At 44.1% G+C, this 22,090-nt stretch overlaps 1 protein-coding gene across 1 annotated transcript in view; it reads right to left on the reverse strand.

Annotated features, from left to right (window-relative positions):
- The window catches only part of ABCA13 (ATP binding cassette subfamily A member 13), a 2,590,787-nt gene that overhangs the window by 2,566,986 nt on the left and 1,711 nt on the right, over positions 1-22,090 (reverse strand). The window contains exons 2-3 of the mRNA XM_086964984.1: positions 20,178-20,317; positions 11,161-11,294 (exon numbers count right to left, since the gene is read on the reverse strand). Of these exons, the coding sequence (XP_086821110.1) occupies positions 11,161-11,294; positions 20,178-20,317 (274 nt within the window). The remainder of the gene's footprint in view (positions 1-11,160; positions 11,295-20,177; positions 20,318-22,090) is intronic.

Genomic DNA, 22,090 nt, shown 5'->3' on the forward strand with positions numbered 1-22,090 from the left:
ATAGATAAGGAATCCCTTGCTGGGTCCAGGGCCCAATCCCTGTTCTTGTCCCTGTGTGGGTAGATGGAAGAGAGGGAGTGTGGAGGAGAAATGGCTTGCTCGGGAGGGTGGTTATCCCCTGAGTGTAGTGTGTGTGTCTGGATTCCCCAATATGGTAGGATCCAGTGGTGGCAGCTAAAATGTGTCCAGTGCGTGAAGTCCCATTCCCAGTTCCCAGAGTATGGTGCCTGGTGCTCAGTAAGAGGGGTACAGGTTGAGAGTCAGGGGCAGTGAGGAACTGTCTCACCAATCTGGAGGGGGAGTGTGTGGATGACTGGTGGAGTTGGTGTGAGTTTTTTTTTAGGAGCTTGCACAGGAGGTGTACCTCTGGTGGTGTGCTAGATGTATTGCAGAGGCATTTGGGAGTGATTCTAAAAGTAGTGGCTTGTGTATCTGATGATCCTGTGTAGGGGAAGAGGTTCATGTGTAGCCCAGCTAAGTCCCAGTAGGATGGTAGGGGTGTAGGGGCTCACGTCCTGTCTCAGTGGAGGCGGAGTGAGTTTGGGACGGTGTGTCTCACGTTGGCCCAAAACCCTGTCTCAGGGCCTGGAGGGTTCCCTAAGGGAGCGCCAGGTCAGGGGCCTAGGCTGTAGATACAGGTCATTTGAGGAGGATCTTCCTGTGTCTAGAGGACGTGGAGTGTCTGTAACCAGAACTCCGGTGGTCCTGGTATTGGGCAGTACCGCTCCTAAGTGGAGGGTGCAGAAGTCCTGGTTCGCTGGGCATTTGACCGTCTAGAGTGCTTGACCATTTGTGGGGCCTCTAGAGGTCATTCCCCGAGGAGGGGGGAGGCCAGGTTCAGGTTCAGCCTGACCTGGAGGGAAGGGCATCTGTACTCAGTGTCCTGACCGGTTTTGGCTTCTAGGGGTACCGCTCCAAGGTGGGAGGGTGCAGAACTCTGGAAGGGGGTGCAGAGGGACGGTGTACTTCTGCCCCCGGTGCAACCTGAGGGTTTAGATCCTGAGTTGGGAGATTAGGAAGCTTCCAGGTCAAAAGGAATCTCTGCCAAAGTGGATCAGCTGCAGATACTGAGGGGGCTGCCCTTGCTGTGTGATCTGGGGCTCACCTGCAGTTTGTTGTTTCTACTAAGGTAGAGGTAAGGGGACTTTGCTGTGTGCTGTGTCCCCCCACCTGCTTGAAAGGAGACTTTGCTGTGTGCTGTGTCCCCCCACCTGTTTGAAGAGGAACTGTACTGTGTGCTTTGTACCTCAGAAGTGAAATAGTTTCCAGGTGGTAGACCAGTGATGGAGTGAGGTCCTGATCTGGTAGGAGAATTGTGTTCTGGTGGGTGCTTCCCTGTGAGGGTGCGGAAACCTAGAGGTAAAGGTAGGGTGGGGCATTCTTGCCCGTGACCTCTGGTCAGCCTGAGGGTATGGTCCCTAGGTTGAAGGATCAGTGGTAGTTGTAGTTACACTGAGAGGGAGAGTGGAGAATGGCTATTGTGCGCCAGGGGTTACTGCCCCCCACTGTGAGGATTGGACAGGACCTGTGACATTTGGATGGCCTAGGGCCTGATCCTGGCCGTGGATGACTAGGGAGTACCAGTGGGGTATCCTAGTTGGGTCAGAGAGTTCTGGTTTGGAGGTAACCATGTGGGTTCAGAATGGCGTAGAACCGGACGGTGTCCCTGCCGTTACGGGCCTGTGTCCGTGTTCTGTCGCCCAAAGCAGGGAAGCCCATCAAGGGAGTGATTGGTCTACCCTGCGTTTTGGCTGGAAGGGGGTTGTGTTGGACCTGGCCCTTTTTGGCAGGTTCACCTCAAGACTTTTTGCTTTTTCCTAGCCTGTTTCTGGAACGTGGTGGTGGTGATTTTAGGCCTCTGCGCACTTTTTCACTGTGGTACAATGTAAAGTGTGTGAGCTCTCTGTGTATGTGTGGTGAGTGACCTGCCCTCTCATAGGAATGAATGGGGAATATGTATGACCATGGTAGTTCCTGATGTGTGGGGAGTGCAGGGTCGAGTTTGGTATGTGCAAACTCATGAGATTGAATGCTGCGCAATGGTATATGCGGCATGATTGTGTCTAGTGTAGAAGTGCCACTTCTAGAAGTTGGCATATTTGTGTAATTTGTGTCTGGCGTGTGATTGGCTGAGGCTGGCTGGTGGGCCTGGCTCCAAGAGTCGCGGAGGGTCTGCCCCGGTGGTGAATGGAGTGTTTAGCATGCTGATGTGAGGGGAGGAGTTAGCTTGGTCCTACTTGTGGATAGACCGTCTGGTTTGAGGGTCCTGAATGAGGCTGGGTTTTCCCCACACAATGCTGGCTCCACCCCCTGGGGTGCGTCTGATGTCCCTAGCCTGGCCAGTGAAAGGAATTCCCTATAACCAGTTCTAGCTGGTTCTCACACTGCCTGCACCCTGCTAGACAAAGGATTTTACAGTATAAAAAGGGGCTGTGTCCCCTTACAAAATGTTCTTGTTTCTGACTTGAATCCTGAAAGGGGCGTGCTGCTGCTTAGGCTCAGGGGCAGGCTTGCATCCCTGAGCTCTGCCCAGCCCCTGGATACCTGATGGACTTGGAGGCTGAAGGACTTTCCTTTTTCTTGGGAGCTGTTTGCTCCATCTTTTGCCCCAGGACCTTTGCCTTGGAATCCTGTGTTTCTGGGGCCCTGCTGGGGATAGGGATTGTGCCTGTGGGCTTGCCTACGCCCCTAGTGCCTTGAGAGCGCTTTATGTTCCCTTCCTGGGCAGAGCGCTGTCGTTTTCCCTCTGTGGGAAGCGCTCCTGCCCTTCATATGTCCCCGAGTGCCGGTGCCCACCCGGCGTCTTTATTTGCCTTTTTGTTAGGTATTATTACGGGTGCCACCCCATGTATTTAATTATTTTTACAATCCAGGGTGCCCACCCCTCATTATCATTCCGAGGAGATTCACCACTGCACCCGAGGAAGCCTGCTCCTGGCCGCTGTAGCACAAACAGGAAGTCAGGCCCGGCCGCGAGGGACATGGGCGGGGCTTCCCGGACGGAAGGAAGCCCTGCGAGAGTGGAAGAAGGAGGAGAAGCTGGCCGAGCGAGGGCCGCCGTGGCCCGGGGCTCCCATCAGTGAGGGAGAGCCTTGGGGACCCCAGAAGGAGAATTGGGCTGAAGGAGGATGGCGCCTGCCTGTGCGGGGCTCCCATGCGAAGGGGACGGAGGGCTGTGATGTCCAAGAGCGCCCGACGTTTGGGCGCTCTTCCGCTGCACTGCTAGGATCCCCGGTGAACTGGAGAGGATCCCGGCGCCCGTCCTGTGTCTGAAGGAGCCCGGTGAGTGTTGTCGGGCCAGGGGGAAGCTCCGGGGGCTGTGGTAGTCCGAGGGGGCATCAGAGCAGATGGGCAGCATCCAGTTGAGCCCCGTGTGGCAGAGTGATGGCGGTTAAATAAGGGCTGCCATTGTTGGCAGCGGGTCGCCCCAACGTAGTCTAGAGCCCAGGGAGACTCGTGGGGGCAAGTTGTTTTCGAGCCCCGAGGGGCTCCGTGGGCATGTTTGTTTTAGGAGCTGAATTGGCTTCCCCCAACCCCTTATTTTTGAGAGGAGCCAAGGTGCTCCAAGGCCCACATTGATTTTTAGAGTCCCCCCGAGGGACTTAGGGCGTATTTGCTTTAGAGCCTGTGTTGCTCCAACATTTGGCCATGTGTGGTGACAGAGCCTGTGTGGCTCCAACGTTCTGCGGAGTGTGGTGTCAGAGCCTGTATGGCTTCAACGATTGGGCGCAGTTCTGTTCTAGGGTCAGTGAGGGCCCTGTCGCAGTTTTACTGATGTCTCAGCTGCCCAGCAATTAGTGGGCAGCTGCACCGATTAGGCGCAATTGAGAGAGAGTCCCTGTGTGGGACAGAGGTGGCACAGTGGTGCCAGGCCTGCTACAGCTGCACAGCACTTAGTGCCAGCTGCAACATTTAGGTCTTGTGATTGTTCCCAGGTGCCCAGCAAGTAGTGGGCACCTGCAACGTGGCGCACCCCTAACTGGGCTGCATTGGCAGCGCACCCTGACATTCTGGACACAGGGGTCTTTAGTCCCTTTATTAGATGGGGGCTGGTATGTGATTTTATTTAGGCGCAATGTGATTATCTATGTGATGGTAATTGCCTAATGTGAGTTTTGCGCAATGTGATGTGGTGCTAGGAAATGTAATGCATTTAATATGATTACGCACCTTGATCTTACACCTCTGAATGTTTTTAGGCATCATTTGTTTTTGCGCTATTGAGTTGTGTTCTGGCACCTCTGAATGTTTTCATGCATTATGTGTCTTCCCTGTCCTTACACCTCTGAATGTTTTAGGCATCATGTGTTTCTCCGGTACCTCTGAATGTGATTTTTATGCATCATGTGTCTTCCTTGTTCTTACACCGCTGAATGTATGTTTTATGCATCATGTGTTTTCCTTCCCTACACCTCTGAATGTTGTGATGCATCATGTGTAATGTGTTCTTGCTTATACCCCTAATGGTATTGTGATGCTTAGGTGGTTGTTCATTCTAGTACAGGTGGTCCTAGTGAGGTACTGGTTCCCTGGGTGACATTCTCCTAAGGTGTTTAGGGTTGCATAGGTGGTACTTACCTGTTACCAGTAGTTACTGGTTGTGTGCTATACTTGCTAATTTGTACTACAGTGATTTTATAGCCTATATTCTATGTTCTAGAAGTGCTATTTCTACTAAGTGCTGATTCTGACAGTGGCCCATGTGGCCGTGTCCTGTAAATTATCCCTTGTGAATATTGCCCGTGCCAGTTGGCACAATGTACATGTGTGATTACTATCTGATGTGTTCTGACAATACAAAAGTTATTTTTATATAATGTTGTGTGGAGTTCTTTTTGTGGTGTGCCTAGGATGTTGTTGCTGTTGTGTGCTGGCGCAAATGCTTTACATTACCTCCGGGATAGGCCTGTCTGCTCGTGCCAAGCTACCAAGGGGGTGAGCAGGGGTTATCTTGGCGTGTGACTCCCTTGCCCTGACTAGAATGGTGGTTTCTGCCTAGCTTTGGCGTCAGCCTTAGCCAACCAGAAATAGCCAGTTCTAACAGAAATATTCAGTGGATGGGAGTAGGAGCTTGAAAAGTAGACAGGTAATGAAGGCGGGAAAGAGAAGGGGAGGGTGAAGGACACAGCATGGAAAGAGGAGGGGAAGGGCGACAGGGACACAAACCTGTAGACGAGTCAAAGCAAAGTCCAGTAAGCTGTGATCCCAGGGGAAGTGGTATCACTTCTCTATCTCTGTTGCGGGAGGCTCCCTTTACGCAGTGGACTCTCTCAGAGGGGTCTCTGAGACTCCAAGGCCTACAAACTGGCTCCTTCCCCAAAAAGGGGAGAGGGCGTGCTTTGGCAAGGGGCTCCATACCATACCTCAGCTGTGAGTGGCTCCCTTGGCACAGTGGACTCTCTCAGTGGGTTTGCTGAGACTCCAGAGTATAAATATTGGATCTTTCCCGAACAAGGGGAGAAGGAGTGCTTAGTCAAAGGGCACAAAGGACAGGGGGCTAAGCAGACTAGCAGGCAAGGTGAGAAAATCAGGGTAGAGGTGATAGGAGCTAGGGAAGTAGACAAAGAGAGGAAGAGCACTAAATGGGAACATATTTAATAAATGAGTTATTATATAGCACTGGCTAGACCCGAGGGAAACAGAGCGCTTTACATGGGGAACAATAATGTTGCAATTTACATCAGTTAAAAGTTACACAAGAATCAAGAAAAGCATTTAAAGAACATAGGGGACAAGGTGAATTGCAGAAGGAAGGGTAAGGGGATAGGGTAAAGGGGTAGGAGTAAGATAGGAAGTAGAGACGTGGGGAAAGTCTGGCCAAGGTCCAGCTGGGTAGATGATTGCGGGGGGGGGGGGGGTCCACAGCCCATGTCCTCTTTAGCTATATGGTAGCTCCACCGGGCATCAGCCATATCGCTTGGTCTCTACAGTCTGGGGTAAGTTCCGCAGGTTCCAGGTCCTGATGTGTAAGCAGGTTAGGGGATAGGTTCAAGGTCTAGTCAATGTCCAATTAAGAGTTGTAACTATGCAAACTAATAAATTCACTCAGGGTTCCATTTTCACAACGATTAGGCTAAAAACGATTGTATATTACTTTTCAACAGAGTGAACTGAGAAATAGGACCTCCAAGGGGATAGAGAGAGGGAGGGGAGGGAGAGGAGATAGGTGACAGGAGAGAAGGGGGCCTAGGAGGGGAGAAAGAGATAAGAGATAAGGCCGTCCAGCTGAGGAGCAATGTCTGAGGGTCGGCAGGATGAAGTCCAACGGAACGAGGGAGAGGACAAGAAACAACAAAATAGTGGCTCCGTTCGCGATCTGCCATTTTGAGCAGTCAGTTCCAAGACAAATCACTGGACCATCACTCTGAGGCATCTCCAGCTAAGCAGTGACAGGGCAAACTAAGCAGTCACATGTGTGGGATAAATGCGGAAGAACAAACTCCAAGGAGGCAATCTGTGTCTATAAATCCTCAGTGGGAAGGCAGTTCAGGCAGGCCGATTCAAATAAAACCTCAGAGGGTTCCTCTGATTCCTGGGCATCCCCCATCTGTCATTGCTCTTTGTTTAGCCATTTCAGTGGTAGGGTCGTAGGCACCACATGGCTATGCAATGGAATTATAAATACTATTGTCTGGGTTCACATTCTAGTGTAGTGTTATGTCTCAATCGCGGCCTCCACTATGTAAGCATGTTAAAGGCAATGGCATTCAGCAGTCCTGTATCACACACCAGCATAACAAGGAAGCCTTTAGATCTTCTTTTGGTCCTGTGATGGAGCTCTAAGCTTAACCACACAAACAGGCAGTGGAGATCCGAGGACCTGCAGCAGAAGTCAGCAAAAACATGTTTTTCTTATGGCCACCAGATGGAGCTATAAGCTTACCCAAGAGATCAGGGTCTCCTGGCTAGGGTGAGGGATACAACAAAAAATAAGTGGTGGTAGAGAGATTGATGAGATGGCTGCGGGGTGGGAGTGGGGTGGTCTTCACAAAATGGCCGAGAACGAAGAAGTTGGAAGCTATATCATAGTGTATATTCCCAGCAGGGAGAGGGCTGTCTCACCTGGATTGATTCCATATTGATTTTCATATCGCCAGTTGTATGTAGATTCTATAATTTCTCCTCCTCCTCTCCCATTATCAAGTGCAGTCCAGAAGTTCTGGGAGGATCCTCGCGCCCGCTGCAGTTTTGCTGCACTCTCAGGCCACCGCGGCCCTCCCCACAGGGGTCCAGAACTGCCCTCCAGTTCGCGGCTCTATTGTTTTTCCTTTCACCGCCCGCTCCATAGATCGGACGCAGCAGACTGTGCGAGCGACCAAGCACCCTGCAGTGTATCAAGGCTCACCGTTTTCCCAGGCAGTTCTTCACAGTAATGTCGGCTGCGGAGCTAAAAAGTGCCCCAAGAAGGCGATGAGCTTCAAAACTTTCACTGCCTCTGATATATATCCTGGGAATATAGCATGTTACTACGCATGCTGTCACAACATGTTCCTTTACAGTGTGGTTGTTACAACAACCACGTTGTTACAACGCAATGCCTTAACAATTCAAGTCATTAGATCGATTTGCTGTATGGGGCGCGCTGGACTTGGGAATAGCATAATTTACTATTTCAACTCCAGTATCAAAAAGAGATTCCTTTCTGTGTCATTAACTTTTGCTTTGTGAACAACTGGTCTACACACTAATCGTACGTTACTAGTGTTCAAAAAAGTGGCTTTAGGTAATTATTACTGCACAACACTGAAGTTACTTATTTCTCTCAACATTTTATTTTCAAACAATTAAAATCATTTGCATCAAACTAATAACAAAAACATTTCTTTCAAGCATATACTCAAGAGCAAACCTAATCTAATACAAAAAACAATTCCTATTCTGGTTTAATGGTAAAAAAACAAGTTAAAAAGATTTTTTCATACATTAAAATAGCGATATTCTAACATCAAAATACATGGTTTGTAGAAAGTCCATTGTCGACGCGTTTCGGTGCGTTAAGATCTTTAAGCACCTAATTCAGGACAGACTTATGAGTTAAAACAACTGATCTTCTTTTTGGATTGCTATTACGTCAACCTTCTCACTATGGGGTTTCCACTCTTATTTGATTTGTGCAATTTCAGTTTCTCTTCATTCCAGTGTCAATCATTTTTAAAAACAGGAGAATAATCTTCCTCGTGTCTAGGAGTTTTCTTACGTCTTTCAATTTGCGCAAGTTATCAAGTAGGTTGTTTGCTTGATTGTAAGCCTGAAAGCTAATATCTTTTTTGTCCCTGTGTTTGATACAAGAGCAGGTCTTCACTTTTTCCTGGGACTTCTTTACCGGGTTTCTGCATTCAATTATTGCAGGAATGTCTTAAGTCCCAGTACCTTGTCAGTTTCATGCGGAGCCGCCGACACGTCAACTCCAGCCTGTGCAACAATAGGGAAGGTGTTGGAATAGTAAATTATCCTATTCCTTATGTTAGAGCGCCCCCTACAGCAAGTCTGTCTAATGACTTGCTTTGTAAAGGCATCGCATTGTAACAACTGCGTTGTAAAGGAACTGCGATGTGATGACTGTGTTGTAAATGCTGTCTCCCACATCCAGGCTGCCTCCCAAAGGTAGAAGAACGGCCCCCTGCCTCCAGCAACATTTTCAACCAGGTAGGCAGGAAAACTATGTAATCAAGTGGTGTATACCGCATGAAGGCTAGACACACTTCTAGGGTGGGCTACCTGGTTTATACTGCTAAGGACGATGTCTGCCATTTTTAGAAGTGGCATAATAGAGGGTTCTGGGTAGAAAATGTGACACCCCCCTCTGATGCGATCTCCTCAGGGGTGGATTACCCGTTGGGGCTAGTAGCCCACTGGCCCCTTGTCCCACACCACTAACGCCCCTACATCTAGGATATATGGAGCACCCCTGACACCATATCCTCAGTTCGGATCTGACTTGCAAGAAGAAAAAGAAGAGGCCGATGTATGGGACAACAGGACCTACACAAAACAAAGGTGTGATACTCTGCACCTCTAACAAACTTCCTGTAACTGCACGACTGCGACTTATCCCGGACCAAAGATTGTTTACCCCAGAAAGAGGGACCCTTTGAGAGATAAAGGCATCTCAAGACTCCCATGTACTAGTGGCACTAGTGCCTTGAACACCACATTAAAAAGCAGGACACCGGAACCAAAGAAACACTGGCCATCAGGCCGGCTTAGGACTTGCCCAAAAGTAGATGGTCCAGTGCATTCTGGGAAACATAGTCCAACCCATCAGCAAGTTTCAGGCAGCTACCATTTTTTTTTCCGGGACCTCTGGACTTCGAAATAACTTTCTGCTTAACTTACTGCTGTCACCAGTCGGTAAACCACACCCCTTACTTCACAATGCCTTCATCTGATGTCATTGTTGGCTTTTTGCACCAGGTTCCCCACCAGCACTGTGTAAGCAGTAAAACTAGCTCCCCCACAGCTCATGCTTCAGCACCTCAGACAGCCAAGACAACTCTGCACCCTGGCTTCTAGAGCAAGCTAAAATCGAACTAACTGTCATGGCTTGGTCCTGGGACCCGGATCACCTTAACCCTCCCTGGTTTCCATGCAACTCAACCTGCAAATGACCAATAGTTACCAGGACTTTTTACCATTGACTGCAATGCTAAAGTTTTGCAGTATTGATTTTTGCTTTCAAAATACCTAACTCCTGTTATACATATCTGGTGGCTTTGTTTTAATTTCTAAATTTAAATAAAATTCTGCTTTATATTTTTAATTGGTGTTGGGTTTCTTTCAAGACATGACGATTACTTACCGTCCATGTTGGTACTCTCAAACGCTTGACACATGTCAGCTAGTAAAGCCTGACTGCTCTTCAAAGACTGAGCTAAGGATTTATTATTGTGAATCCAAGGACCATCTATGGGATATTGTGAGGGTATTTCATAGTGTAACCTAACCAGCATTAGTACATAATACTTTCCTACTGCCCCCTTATCACTACTTTAGTAGCTTGTACTGGCTCCCCTACTCCCCAGAAGCAATGGAAGGGGAAAAGAGAATTGTTGTGCTCTTTCACTATCTATCCTTGGGTGTCCCATCTCCACGCAGACCAACAAAAATATCACCCAGCTCTTCTACCACCCACCCAAGCCTGTGTCTGGGGTTTGAGAACAGTCGGCCTACCGTCACACGCTCGCATTCAGCTCACGCAGGAGCATGGAAGGGTGCCAGTTGCAGCAATGCATACGAGGAGCCAACAAGAGCGAGGGAGCGGTTGTTGATGAGTTATATGTGGTAATGAAGCTTGTCTTGGGAATGTGTTACTGACTATCACCAAGTTAAAGTGAGTCCTTATAAGGTTGTAATAAATGTGTTTGTAATGTGTAATCATCCCAAGCATATATGATATATGTTTGCGCTTTTAAGAATGCGATGACACCATAACAAGTACTGTGCTGGACAAAGTGCAAATTTCCGTCATACATAAATTGTATTCATACTTATACAAACAAGGTGTGCAAATGTGAGTATATAGTACAGACGATGCAGTGCTCACATGGTGATTATATTTACAACATTTAATACACAAAGACACTGCACAATCTCCAATGGATGTGTAATCTTCTAAATCCAGGTAAACAAAGGGAAGTTACAATGAATTTGCAATCCCTCCTTGTTAATTGTAGATGTCAACTAATTGGGGGGGTTTGAGTGCATGAGTTTAGGAGATTAAACAACCACTGGGGATTGTACAGTGACTATGTACATTAAAATTGGGAAATAGAATTAATACAATACATGTTTGACGAAAAATCTTACTTTTGTCTAGCACCGTACTTTTTATAGTAATGTTGCTCCACAATCAAGTTGGAATTGAATTAGGTTAAGTAGATTAGAGAGCCCCCATACCTAAGGATCAGCACTCTATGCTTGAATGAGTCCCATGTGACATTTTGTGCAGATTGATAGATAGACCTACCCATGTCCCATGGACGTATAGGGTTGTTCTTGTCATAAATACTACTTGTAATGAAGGGCTTAGTGTAATCCTTTACCTATATTTGTTCAGATTACAAATCACTCTTGCAATAAGATTTAGTTATTGTGAAAATGCTACAAATTAAAAATGTGAGCACCAATAGCTCGAAAATGGATGGATCATAACAAACTTACCATTTTTAACACTGATGTGAAGTTCAGGACCTCTTCTGCGTGTTGGCTTCCGAGGTCAAACCTCGACTGCAATTCTCCCATCAAAGTCTCTGCATTCCACATTACATCTCGCAGAGACACATTGTACCGAACATCTATTTAGAAAAAAGCAACAGTCAACTACAGAGCAGAATGGGGAGCAAAAAAGTAATCAACTACTTGACATTGCAGAGAAACTTTACTACCAAATACTACTCCATGACCTGCTTTGGAAGGAGCTATATAAATGAGTTCACCTTACTGAGCTTGTGGACTATACACAACTGTTGGCAAACACACTCTACTTTTAAAAACACTCAGATGCTTCTTCGAAAGAGGTGTGTGTATATTCAACATCAATTGAACTATCAACACGGACAATAACAATGACACCGGATTTTTCCACTTTCCTCCAGAAATGTCCACTTTATTTCACTGCATCATTTATAAATGATTTTTATTTCGAATGGGTTTTTCATTAAATTAAACTACGTTAGTGCACCTGCCATACAGTGCTTTATCCTACAGGCACACGTTGTAAGAAGGAGGTAGCACTGAACCACACTGTCAATAGAATCGGATTGGAGCTGTGTCTCTTTGTGCAGGAAAAATGAAATGTTATTGTAAAAGGTAATGTTTACATTGATGTAGTCATCATCTTTGTCTTTCTACGACCTTCCGAAGACAGGCCATGAAAGGTACACAAAACAAAAAAACAACGTTAAAATCCATACTCATTTGAAAATTGCGGTCGCGGTATAGGCAAGAACAATAATTTGATCAAAGATAAAGTGGCAGTGTAGATGAATTATAAAGCAGCAAATATAGGTCGATAACGTTAAAATATTAAAATCAATCCTATAAAAAAAGAGAAAAGTTAGCAGCAACAATAGGTATTAAAGCAGCAATACAAATAAAGTACATACCAAGGCTGTCAAAAAACATTGATATTAAAACATGTTCCTTTTCTTGGCTAAGATGCACTTCAAAATGCTTGCAACAGGAAAGCAAACACCACAGTCATTAAGTTGCATTAAAAAGTACAAGGCTGCTTTACTGTTAGAAAACGTATTTCTTCCTAAAAGTTTAAATAAAAATTTACTGGTGAATGGAAGATAAAATTGGCAAAAAAAGACAAAATGTAAAATGGTTTGGGTCGAATGTTCATCGCAAGGGCAAGTAGTAATAGTTTAAGAAGAATACTGGCCCAAGGGGAAACATATCAGCCAGCGAAAAGACCCCAGCCTAAATCTCGTCATTAGGTTCCTTTCATGAACATCATTTACATATAAAAGATAAGAGGCAATAAAAGGAGGATCTTGAATAAGGCAATAATCTCTGACAGAAGGTTTGAACACTTCAAAGAGTTCCCTGGAGGATTCTTTGTGTTTCCGGAAGCTATCCAACAACCTCTGTCGGTTTCCTTGGCCAATTGATTCTGGGTGCTCCAACAAGGAGACACAACCGATATCAATGAGGTAAGATTTAATATATTGTAGCCAAGGGATAGAAAGACCTCGGGAACAACTTAAACAGTCTCTAATAATTGCCTGGTTTAGTACTGCTTCTTCGTTAGCCCAAATGGAGCACCAGTTGGCTAAAGGTGCTGTGTTTATAGTATCCTGAATATAGTCAAGACCTAGCTCCAGATGGAGAGAGAAATGTGGTGATGAGGGGGGAACTCTTAAAACTCTGAGACAAAATCTATTCTCTTCGGTCTGTATAGCATGCACATCCCTACATACCCAAATACCCATGCCATATGTTATGTTCAGTACATATTTACGATTATAGATCTCTAAAATAGGGGCAATGGGTTTTTTACCTATAGACATTGCAAGGGAGAAGGTGGTTCCAACTGCTCTATTATAGCATATTATTCTATTTTTATGCAGGTATTCTATGTACAGCCTTCCTCGAATTCCATACCTAAATACAGGAAGGATCTAACCCTCTCCTGCCTCTTGCCCTCCACATTCAAGCAGCCCGATTTGGTATTTTTGGCACCACAAATCATTATAAAAGTTTTTTTATAGTTTGGCTCTAGCCCCAGGTCCTTCATAAAAGACATACATAACTGGCAATAAGTTTTTCTAGGCCATTCTAAGTCTGTACTAGAAGTACCACATCATCCGCATAGAGAAGCGCTGGCACTGCCTTTTTCTCCACTTGATGTAGTCAATATAACTTCATACTAGCTTTGACATGTATAAGAAAGAAAAACATATTTCAATACAATCTGAAACATAGTAGGACCATTTCAAGATTACACAAAATGGCTGTTGTTATCCCAAGGCGCCATTATCTTCCTGAGATTTGTGTAATGTTTGTATTTGAATATTGGTGAGCAGAAGTTTTAAATCACATGGCCCTTGTTCAAGCCACCTTAGATCACAGATTAACTTATATTTCCAGTTTATGCTCTATTTATAATTCTTTCGCCACGCACTTGCACTTCCTGAGTGAAAAGTTTGGTTTCTCCAACCATCTAGACAGGAAAATATGTTTTTTTTCAAATATGGATGGCAGTATTATGCAAACAGCTCTTAATGCCACTAAACCTCAGCAGTAGTCCATCCCAGCACTGATGATATAAGAAACAGCATTTGGAGGCCTAAAGTTGTAAAATTCCTAAATACTTGCACTGTTTGGGGTAGAAACCCAACCCATCATTCTTTTGTTCACAATGCCACTAAAGTCTGCACCCTGTCAAATGCAAATCAGTCCAGACCCTGCTTCAATAGGAAGAATCCAACTTGAACTGCCAGGCCACATCCTCCCTGAACCAGAACACAAGTAATCCAAGACCCTAAGAGGGAAAGGTATGGCCAGAAGTGAATCCTGTACTCACTGTGCCATTGGAACCAAATAAGGGTGAAATCAGTCTTGAGTTGTTTGTGTTATGGTACACAACATGAATGAGCAAAGTGCGAACCTCCCTGAAACAAAAATAGGAATGTATTTGCCAATTCCTTCACTGGTTTCAACTGTATGTCTTTTCAGGGAACAGATAATTCATAGTTGTATATTCTGCAAATGGTCCTTTGTGTGCTAACTGGGTTTTAAATACATAATTGCAGTATTGCAGCCCTAACGACCTTTGGCACTGATTGTGGAAATTGGTTGGGACACTTTGTTCTTTTTCCCTTGCCTACAAGATGCAGCACTAACACAGAAACTTCATTAGCAGGTTAATCTATATAGCACTGGAGCATAGTTTCACTCAGGTGGAACAAAATGGTGATTAGAGTAGGACTCTATTGGAAATATCAACAACTCTTCGAAGCCAGTAAAATTGTCTGACTAATTGGACAGCAAGTCCTTGTCTCATTTACAAATATTTTGTCTCCGTAACAAAAAATATGTCCACCCTTCATCATAGGTTATGATATTTTATATTTTAAATTACATTTGTAGAGCTCGCTAATGCAAATTGTTTTGCCTCTAGGCACTCAACAGAGAGACTTCTCTTCATGGCCCACAAGAGTTACATTAGTCCATAAGAGTTGCATTGAAAAAATTGAAATTTTGAGTAGTTCATACAGTTTAGTATAATTAAATTAGGACGCAATAAAGCTGGTAGGGAGTTCTATGAAGAGAACCTTGTGCAGGCATTGTCGAAAGCAAGTTGACCTTTGACAAACATGCATTTGCAATGCAATAGGTCTAGCATTCCCACAAGTTTGAGCTATTGGGATTGTAAATGACAGTTCCTTTTATTTATGTTTTGGGTTCTAAAACATAAATAAAAGGCATTGAAACTTACTAAACTAATAGCTTAAACTCTCCCAAATGCAGGACCTATTGCATTGCAATAAAGGACCTTTTCGGCCGCTTGTTAGGTTGTAAATATCAGAGGAAGAGACTGGCCTGCGAAGTCTTCAAAGATGTGATAAATAGTGCAGTGAAGAAGATGTGTAAGTGTTGTAAATTGCACAGACACAAAGTGTGAAGTAAAAATTACATATGACCTTAGCTATAAACACTAACAATGCACTCCAACAAATTTCGCACTGTGATTACACTGTCGGGGCTCAGGAGGAAGAGCAGGAGGTGGAGGCTATTTCCTGCCCTCTCTGTGATTTGAGTGTGCAGAGTGGCATTGTGTAATGTCATTGCTATCTTTGGCATAATAAAAACACCCCAGCTGCAGTAGGGCCCTGGCTTCACCTCCTGGTGCAGGGTGGGCTGTGCTTTATGGCGGGCATGGAGGGAGGGAGAGATGGTCTTGGCTGCAGCTATGGCCTCGTACAGTGCCCCTGCTATAGTAGTGAGCGAGAGGCACTTAGGTGGTGGTATTGGTATCGGTGGTGGTGTTATTGGTATTGGTGGTGGTGGTTTTGGTATTGATGGTATGGGTGGTGGTGGTATTGGTTGTGCTGGTATTGGTGGTGGTGGTATTAGTGGTGGTGGTGCCACCAATGGTATTGGCAGTTGTCGAATTGGTGGAGGTGGTGGTATTGGTGTTTGCGGTATTGGTGGTGAGGGTATTGTTATTGGTGGTGGTGGTATTGGGATTGGTGGTGGTATTGGTATTAGTGGTACTGGTGGCAGTACTGGTATTGGTGGTGGCATTGGTATTGGTGGTGGTACTGGTATTGGTGGTGGTGGTATTGGTGGTGGTATTGATATTGGTGGTGGCAGTATTGGTGGTGATACTGGTGGTATTGGTGGTGGTATTGATTGTGGTACTGGTGGTGGGGTCTTGGTGGGGTGGTGGCATTGGTGGTGGTGGTGAAGGCTGTGGTGGTCTTGGTGGTATTGGTGGTGGTGGTGGTATTGTTGGTGGTGTTGGTATTGGTAGTGGTATTGGTATTGGTGGTGGTATTGGGACTGGTATTGGTGGTGGTAGTGGTATTAGTGGTAGGGGTATTGGTGGTGGCGGTGGTACTGGTGGTGGTATTGGTGGTGGTGATATTGGTGGGAGTGGTGGTATTGGTGTTGGTAGTGGCATTGGTTGTGGTGGTATTGGTGGTGGTGGTATTGGGGTGGTGATATTAGTATTGGTGGTGATGGTGGTATTGGTGGTGGTGGTATTGGTGGTGCTGGCAGTATTGGTGGGGATGGTGGTATTGGTGGTGGTGGTGGTAGTGGTATTGGTGGTGGTGTTGGGGGTGGTATTGGTGGTGGTGGTATTGGTGGAGGTGGTAGTATAGGCAGTGGGGGTGGTATTGGTATTGTTGGTGGTATTGGCGGTGGTGGTGGTATTGGTGGTATTTTTTGGTGGTGGTATTGGTAGAGGTGGTGGTATTGATGGTAATGGTATTGGTGGTGGTGGTGTTGGTGGTGGTATTAGTGGTGATGGTATTGGTGTAGGTGGTGGTATTGATTGTGGTGGTATTAGTGGTGGTTGTATTGGTGGTGTTGTTAAAAAAAAGGCTTTTGAAACCTACGGTCAGGTTGGTTACTACATATGACATGTAACACAGATGTGCTGTTGTCATATTCAACCCATTACCACAGGATTATGTGCTACCTGGAAGTCACATGACTTAATTTGCTAATCATTTCTAAATCCATTTTACTTGGGGGAGGGGGTTGGAACAGATACAAGGTAATGCTGGGTTAAAGTGATTGAAAGCAGGCACCCGTGTTACGGAGTGGCTGTGCTGCTTAAAAAAACACAAGTGATTTCAGCTGAAGCCGCACATGTCCGGCCTGCAGTAAGAGAAACTCAATAAAAGTAAATAGTGCTCACAGACTAAATAACAGGTCCTGTGAAACAACCAAAGTAAAGGGGCCAATCCCCATGGGAGGGTACAAATAAAGACAAGGCCGTACTAAGGAGGGACTAACAAGCCTATGAACGAATCCCGAAGGCAGCATTTACAAAAGACAATGACACAAGCCAATGAAAAATATGGGAGGAGAGTGGGTACGGCTTATCTCCCATACTCTACTACAGCAGTCTCACAGAACAAGCAGAGCATGCGCGCTGCAGCTAGGCTCGACCTAAAAATGATCGATCAGTGAAAAGATGCCGGAAGCAAGCAAGAACGACATAAGAAAACGAGATTCTGATCCGTAGAGGCTTAGTGCATTAAACTATAACCTACTTTGACTGGGCAACAAATTAAGGGAGGATGATATCTATATATTTTTTAGTGCATTGTTGCCAAACAAAGAGCTATCTTGGTGCTAAAATAAACATTGACCAGCCAAGCTTGTTTATTGTTGCTCAGTGTGGTACAGCAATACAGTTTATCATGGTTAGAATAGCCTTTAATTTTTGTCTTGTACCCTAAATGGTTCTCTAGAGAGGGTGGTTCAAATGGGAGCGAGTTCCAGGCCACAGTGGCCTGTACTGAATAGGCTCTAAATGCAGTCCTGACTTTATCGTAGAAATGGTTGCTTCACAAGATGGTCAAGCTAAGTGCTTGGGTTAAATAACATTTGAACTTTTATCTCAAGAAGAATGGTTATTTTGAATGCAGGACTACATGCACTTTCAAGGCCTTGCCAAAATGCCTTTTAAATATCCTCCAATTTCCTGAAACACAGCAAGTGCCCACATGGCTGCAATATGCACATAATCCAAGGATTGGAGCAGATTGTCAGGTATTCCTGCAAATGCAGCATTTGTTAAATCCATTCTCAACATCATAAGGACAAGGCCTGCCTGATCCTTGCAGCAGAAATTGATCAAAGGGAAGATCTTTGTAATAATTCTCAGATAAAATAACCCACTGTTACTACATTTTAGGCACCAGCGACATATTTTTAAAAAATATATCTTTATTGAGATGTTACGATGAATGAGGTATAAAGCGAGAATCAGAACATATATAATATGCACATTTTAGGCATAAGGAATCTGAGATATACTTTTGAAAAGAGACAATGTATCATGAATCCTCGTACAGATCAGCGCAGTTCTTAGGATAGCAAACAAGTTCAGATGTGTAAAAAGTATGAAAGGCGGCCAAAAATTTGAAAATTACTTAGTGTGGTGCCCTGGTCTAAAGGATAAGTGAATGGGTGAATGTTATTGACATCTATTTTGATAAACGAGATGGATGTTGGATGCACAAGTGTAAGTCATTAGAGTGTGTAAAAACAGAGTAGGAGAGTTTTCAACAGTTCGAAAGTAATAGGTTTGTGGCTGGGAATGGTATTGTGAATGTGAAAATATAAAGTAACCTTGAAGGCACCACATTTATTCTTGTTGGATTAGCCAAGGCACATGCTAGAATTGTGTTTTAACACTATTGGGCCAATTTCGATGTCAGTAGTAAAGGCTCCAAACAGCAGTCTGATGCTTTCCAACCAACCTCTGTTTTTACTTCCGACCACCTAGTTACAATGTAGGTGGTCGGAAGTGAAACTGGCCGGTCATTACAGCTGGATTTCGACGGGTTCACGGAGCCCGTCGACCAGTCGGAACCGGCACATAATCTCTATAGGAGGGAGTTTCTGCTATCGGATAACGATATCGGTTTCCAACAGACTTTCCATGCCAGGCTTTCTGACATGAAAAGCCTTTCGGAAAGTGATTTTGGGGGCTACTGGCAGCGCCACCTTCTACCTGTTGGGGGTCAAAGGGGCACCTACAATGCCTGCCACGCCGTGCAGGGATTTGCACAAATTCCCATCGGGAAATGGGAGTATGAGACCGCACCATGTGTGGTTGCATCGTAATTATGCGGTCACCGCCGACCAGAGGTAGGTCGGTTCCCAATCTGGGATGAAATTGGTCGGAGGCAATTCTGACTGACGTCATAATTGGGCCCTTAATTCTTATACAAGGGATTCGATTAGGAAGTAAGAACAATTTGGAATCAAATAATTTCCTGATTACAGCTAATGGTTCTTTTTTTTCTAAGCCACCTAGCATAGTAAAAATGTCAAAAATCTTATAATGCCCATATCTACAAATATGGTCATGTTGCTAAAAGAAAAAATAAATCCTCAGAGCCTGTCTGTCATACTTGTGAATAGTTATTAATATGTGGCCACAAATTTTAAAGAAAATTTGTTAGACTGCCCACATGAATGTTTCCTACATCAAACTTGACAGATTATTGTTGGTGAGAGGGTTAAAGAATGATAAGGTAGGTGTCTGAATGAAGATGGGATGAATTGGCTGCATATTGGAGAAACATGCTATGAGCATAGTAGATATACACCTCTGAAGCCTTTGAGGTCTGAAGCCTTTGATGTCTGAATCCTCCTCATAGATAAGGATAATATCCGGGGAAAAAAATCCAGATATCACTTTGCTTCTAGCAATATGACATGAACTTGATTGGGATGAACAATTTCTGGCCAAAGTCAATTCATGTTAGGATCCGGAATAATATGTAATAAATTAAATTAAACCTTGTTTAAATTGGGCATCCTTATTACTTATTCCGTCTTGATCAAGGTCACTGATTTTCGATTTTAATCTTACAATAAACTTCACATAGGGTTGCTCTTCCTTTCATCTAAATGTTTGATCAACAGTCATCTCTTGTTTATGTACTCAATTATTTAAACATCCATCTAATAACCAACTGAAATCAATGACAAAGAGAAGACATCCAAATAGGATTAATATCAATCCGTCACTCATTAACACATTCATCCTCAAAATCAATGGCTCATTTATGTAGCAGAGAAAAGAGGACTTAACCTGGGAAAGTATCCTGTGATCACTTAGCTACGAGGCCTCTCCTCCTTGCTTGCTAATGTGATATATTGGTGCGGGCATCCACCAAGGAAAAGGAAAATTGTTGTCCAATTTCAAGGGTGGGGTATCGAATATTATTGTCGGGCAACCATCTGACAATAGTGTCATGTCCTATATAGCGTTTATAAAAAAATATTGCCCCATTGGAGTTAATAAATTAACAATAGTTTGTTATCAATATTTATAATACTGTATTTATGTCATACAATATTTATGTATACATGCTAACATACAACCCTTACATATGCCCACTGACTTACATACTTGCTTAAATATCTAACACACACACAATACAATTATAGTTGGAACCACTCCTCAACCCAGGTACCTTGTTTCAATCTCCAGTCATGCAAGAAATTCAGCAATGTAATGGTGATATTCAGTCCTTCACCCATCTTTCTGTAGAAGTCCTCTTTCACTGTGTCTTCTTCAGGCAAAACATTCAAGGCGTTTACAGCTGTTAAGGAACTTAAGAAGAAACACAGAAGCAGATGAATTCGGCTGCATAAAAATGAGGACAGTGGATGTATTTAACAGTTTCCATCTATGAGGTTTCTCTGACATTATGAGAGCATCATAAAGCTGGTCATTTAATATGTGGGCATGGTTTGAAAGACATTTTGCAGTAGCCTCTTTAGAATAGCCAATGGTTTACTTACCCACGTGCTGCATGAAAAATATAACGTTTTGGTGAAAGAAAACTGTATTTTTAGAATTAAATTACTGTGAATTTCAAAAGTTCTAGATTTCTCCCCAAAAAGTATTAGATAATGTTTTTTTTCAGCAAGCTATAATCTACAGCATCAGTTTGATTTCAAGGATATTTGCTACATTTAACCACGTTTCCCAAATTCTGAGTGTGCATTACTTCAAAGTCTTATCAAGAAGAAACCTGTGCCCCATAACCAAAATGTAGGCTACTTCAACGCTATTATGAATGCACAAACAAAGGAGCTAAAAGGATAAGGTACATCACTACGCATGCGTAAAGGGTTTTCTGTTTTTTAAACGTATTAATCTGTGTCAATATGAAATAAACTTTCAGATTGAATTCTTCGTGACCAGGGTGATCACAGCTCTTTCTTCCCAACAGATTCCTTGGAAAACCAGCATATCCTACATGACCACCAAACGCAAAATCTCAGGAAATGCATTACTGATCATCCAGTTAATAGACTGGACTATAATTCGATGAAACATTATCATGCACGTGACTCACTTATTTCTTTTTTTTTTTAAGAATGACACTATTAAAAATGATACTCTTACAACTGGAATACAAGTTTTATCCTTCGTTACCTTGACACGAGGCATCAATCCTGCTACCCAGTCCCTAATGAGTTTTTTAAAAATCTAATTAACAAGAAATGTCGCCCCATTCATAAAATGTGTCCAGCAAAATTCAGGATATATGTTGTTACCACAAAAAGGTTTACGATGATGCTGAGAGCGTCCTATATAACACATTACCTACAAAATATATCGCTGAAAAGCAGGTTGTTATTCAAAGTAGTCAGAGATCATTATTGTATTTGTGCTACTTGTGGGCATTGTTAGTCATCCGTTCTCTAGAAACATGTCTCATTGTTTTGACCTCTCAAAACAAGCATTGTCAAAGTCAATAGGTCTGGTCTTGGCAAGCTTGTGCAATGGTTACTTTAAACAATCATTGACAAAGCCACCAGTTCTCTATCGGCTTTGCTATGCTTTTAGCTGATGGTACTCCGGATTGGTAAAAAACAAAAGGTTTTCCTGGTATGTAAGCGCATTGTTTTCTGATCCATGATGGCAAATGCCATTTGGATCAGTAAATAAAAAAAGTGTGATAATTTAAAAAATAGTAATTTTGGTAGCTTGGTATTTGTTTTTTTATGTGACTACAGCCAGGCTGCATTCAGACTGGATGCTTCATGCTCCTAGGGTGAGTTCACTGTCAAGCCGGCCTTGCCAACACAGACTTCATTGTGTTTGCAATCAGACGCAGATGCCTCTAATCGCACATCATCACTTCAAACGCACTCATACCAACAGAAGAGAGGATTTGGCTTAATGGCCAGAGCTGCTGACATTGGAACTGGGGAACTAGGTTCGAGTCTCAGCATCACTTCAACATGCCTGAGATTCTAGGCACCTTATTTAATCTCCCTGTGCCTAAAAACCAAGAGTCAATGTGTCGTTGTGTAATAGAAGTGGTGATGTGTTCAACGCTCCAAAGCTTTCTAGTCTTACCACTATATAATA

This window comes from Lissotriton vulgaris, chromosome 4_1 (assembly GCF_964263255.1).
Source record: "Lissotriton vulgaris chromosome 4_1, aLisVul1.2, whole genome shotgun sequence".
NCBI classification, from domain to species: domain Eukaryota; kingdom Metazoa; phylum Chordata; class Amphibia; order Caudata; family Salamandridae; genus Lissotriton; species Lissotriton vulgaris.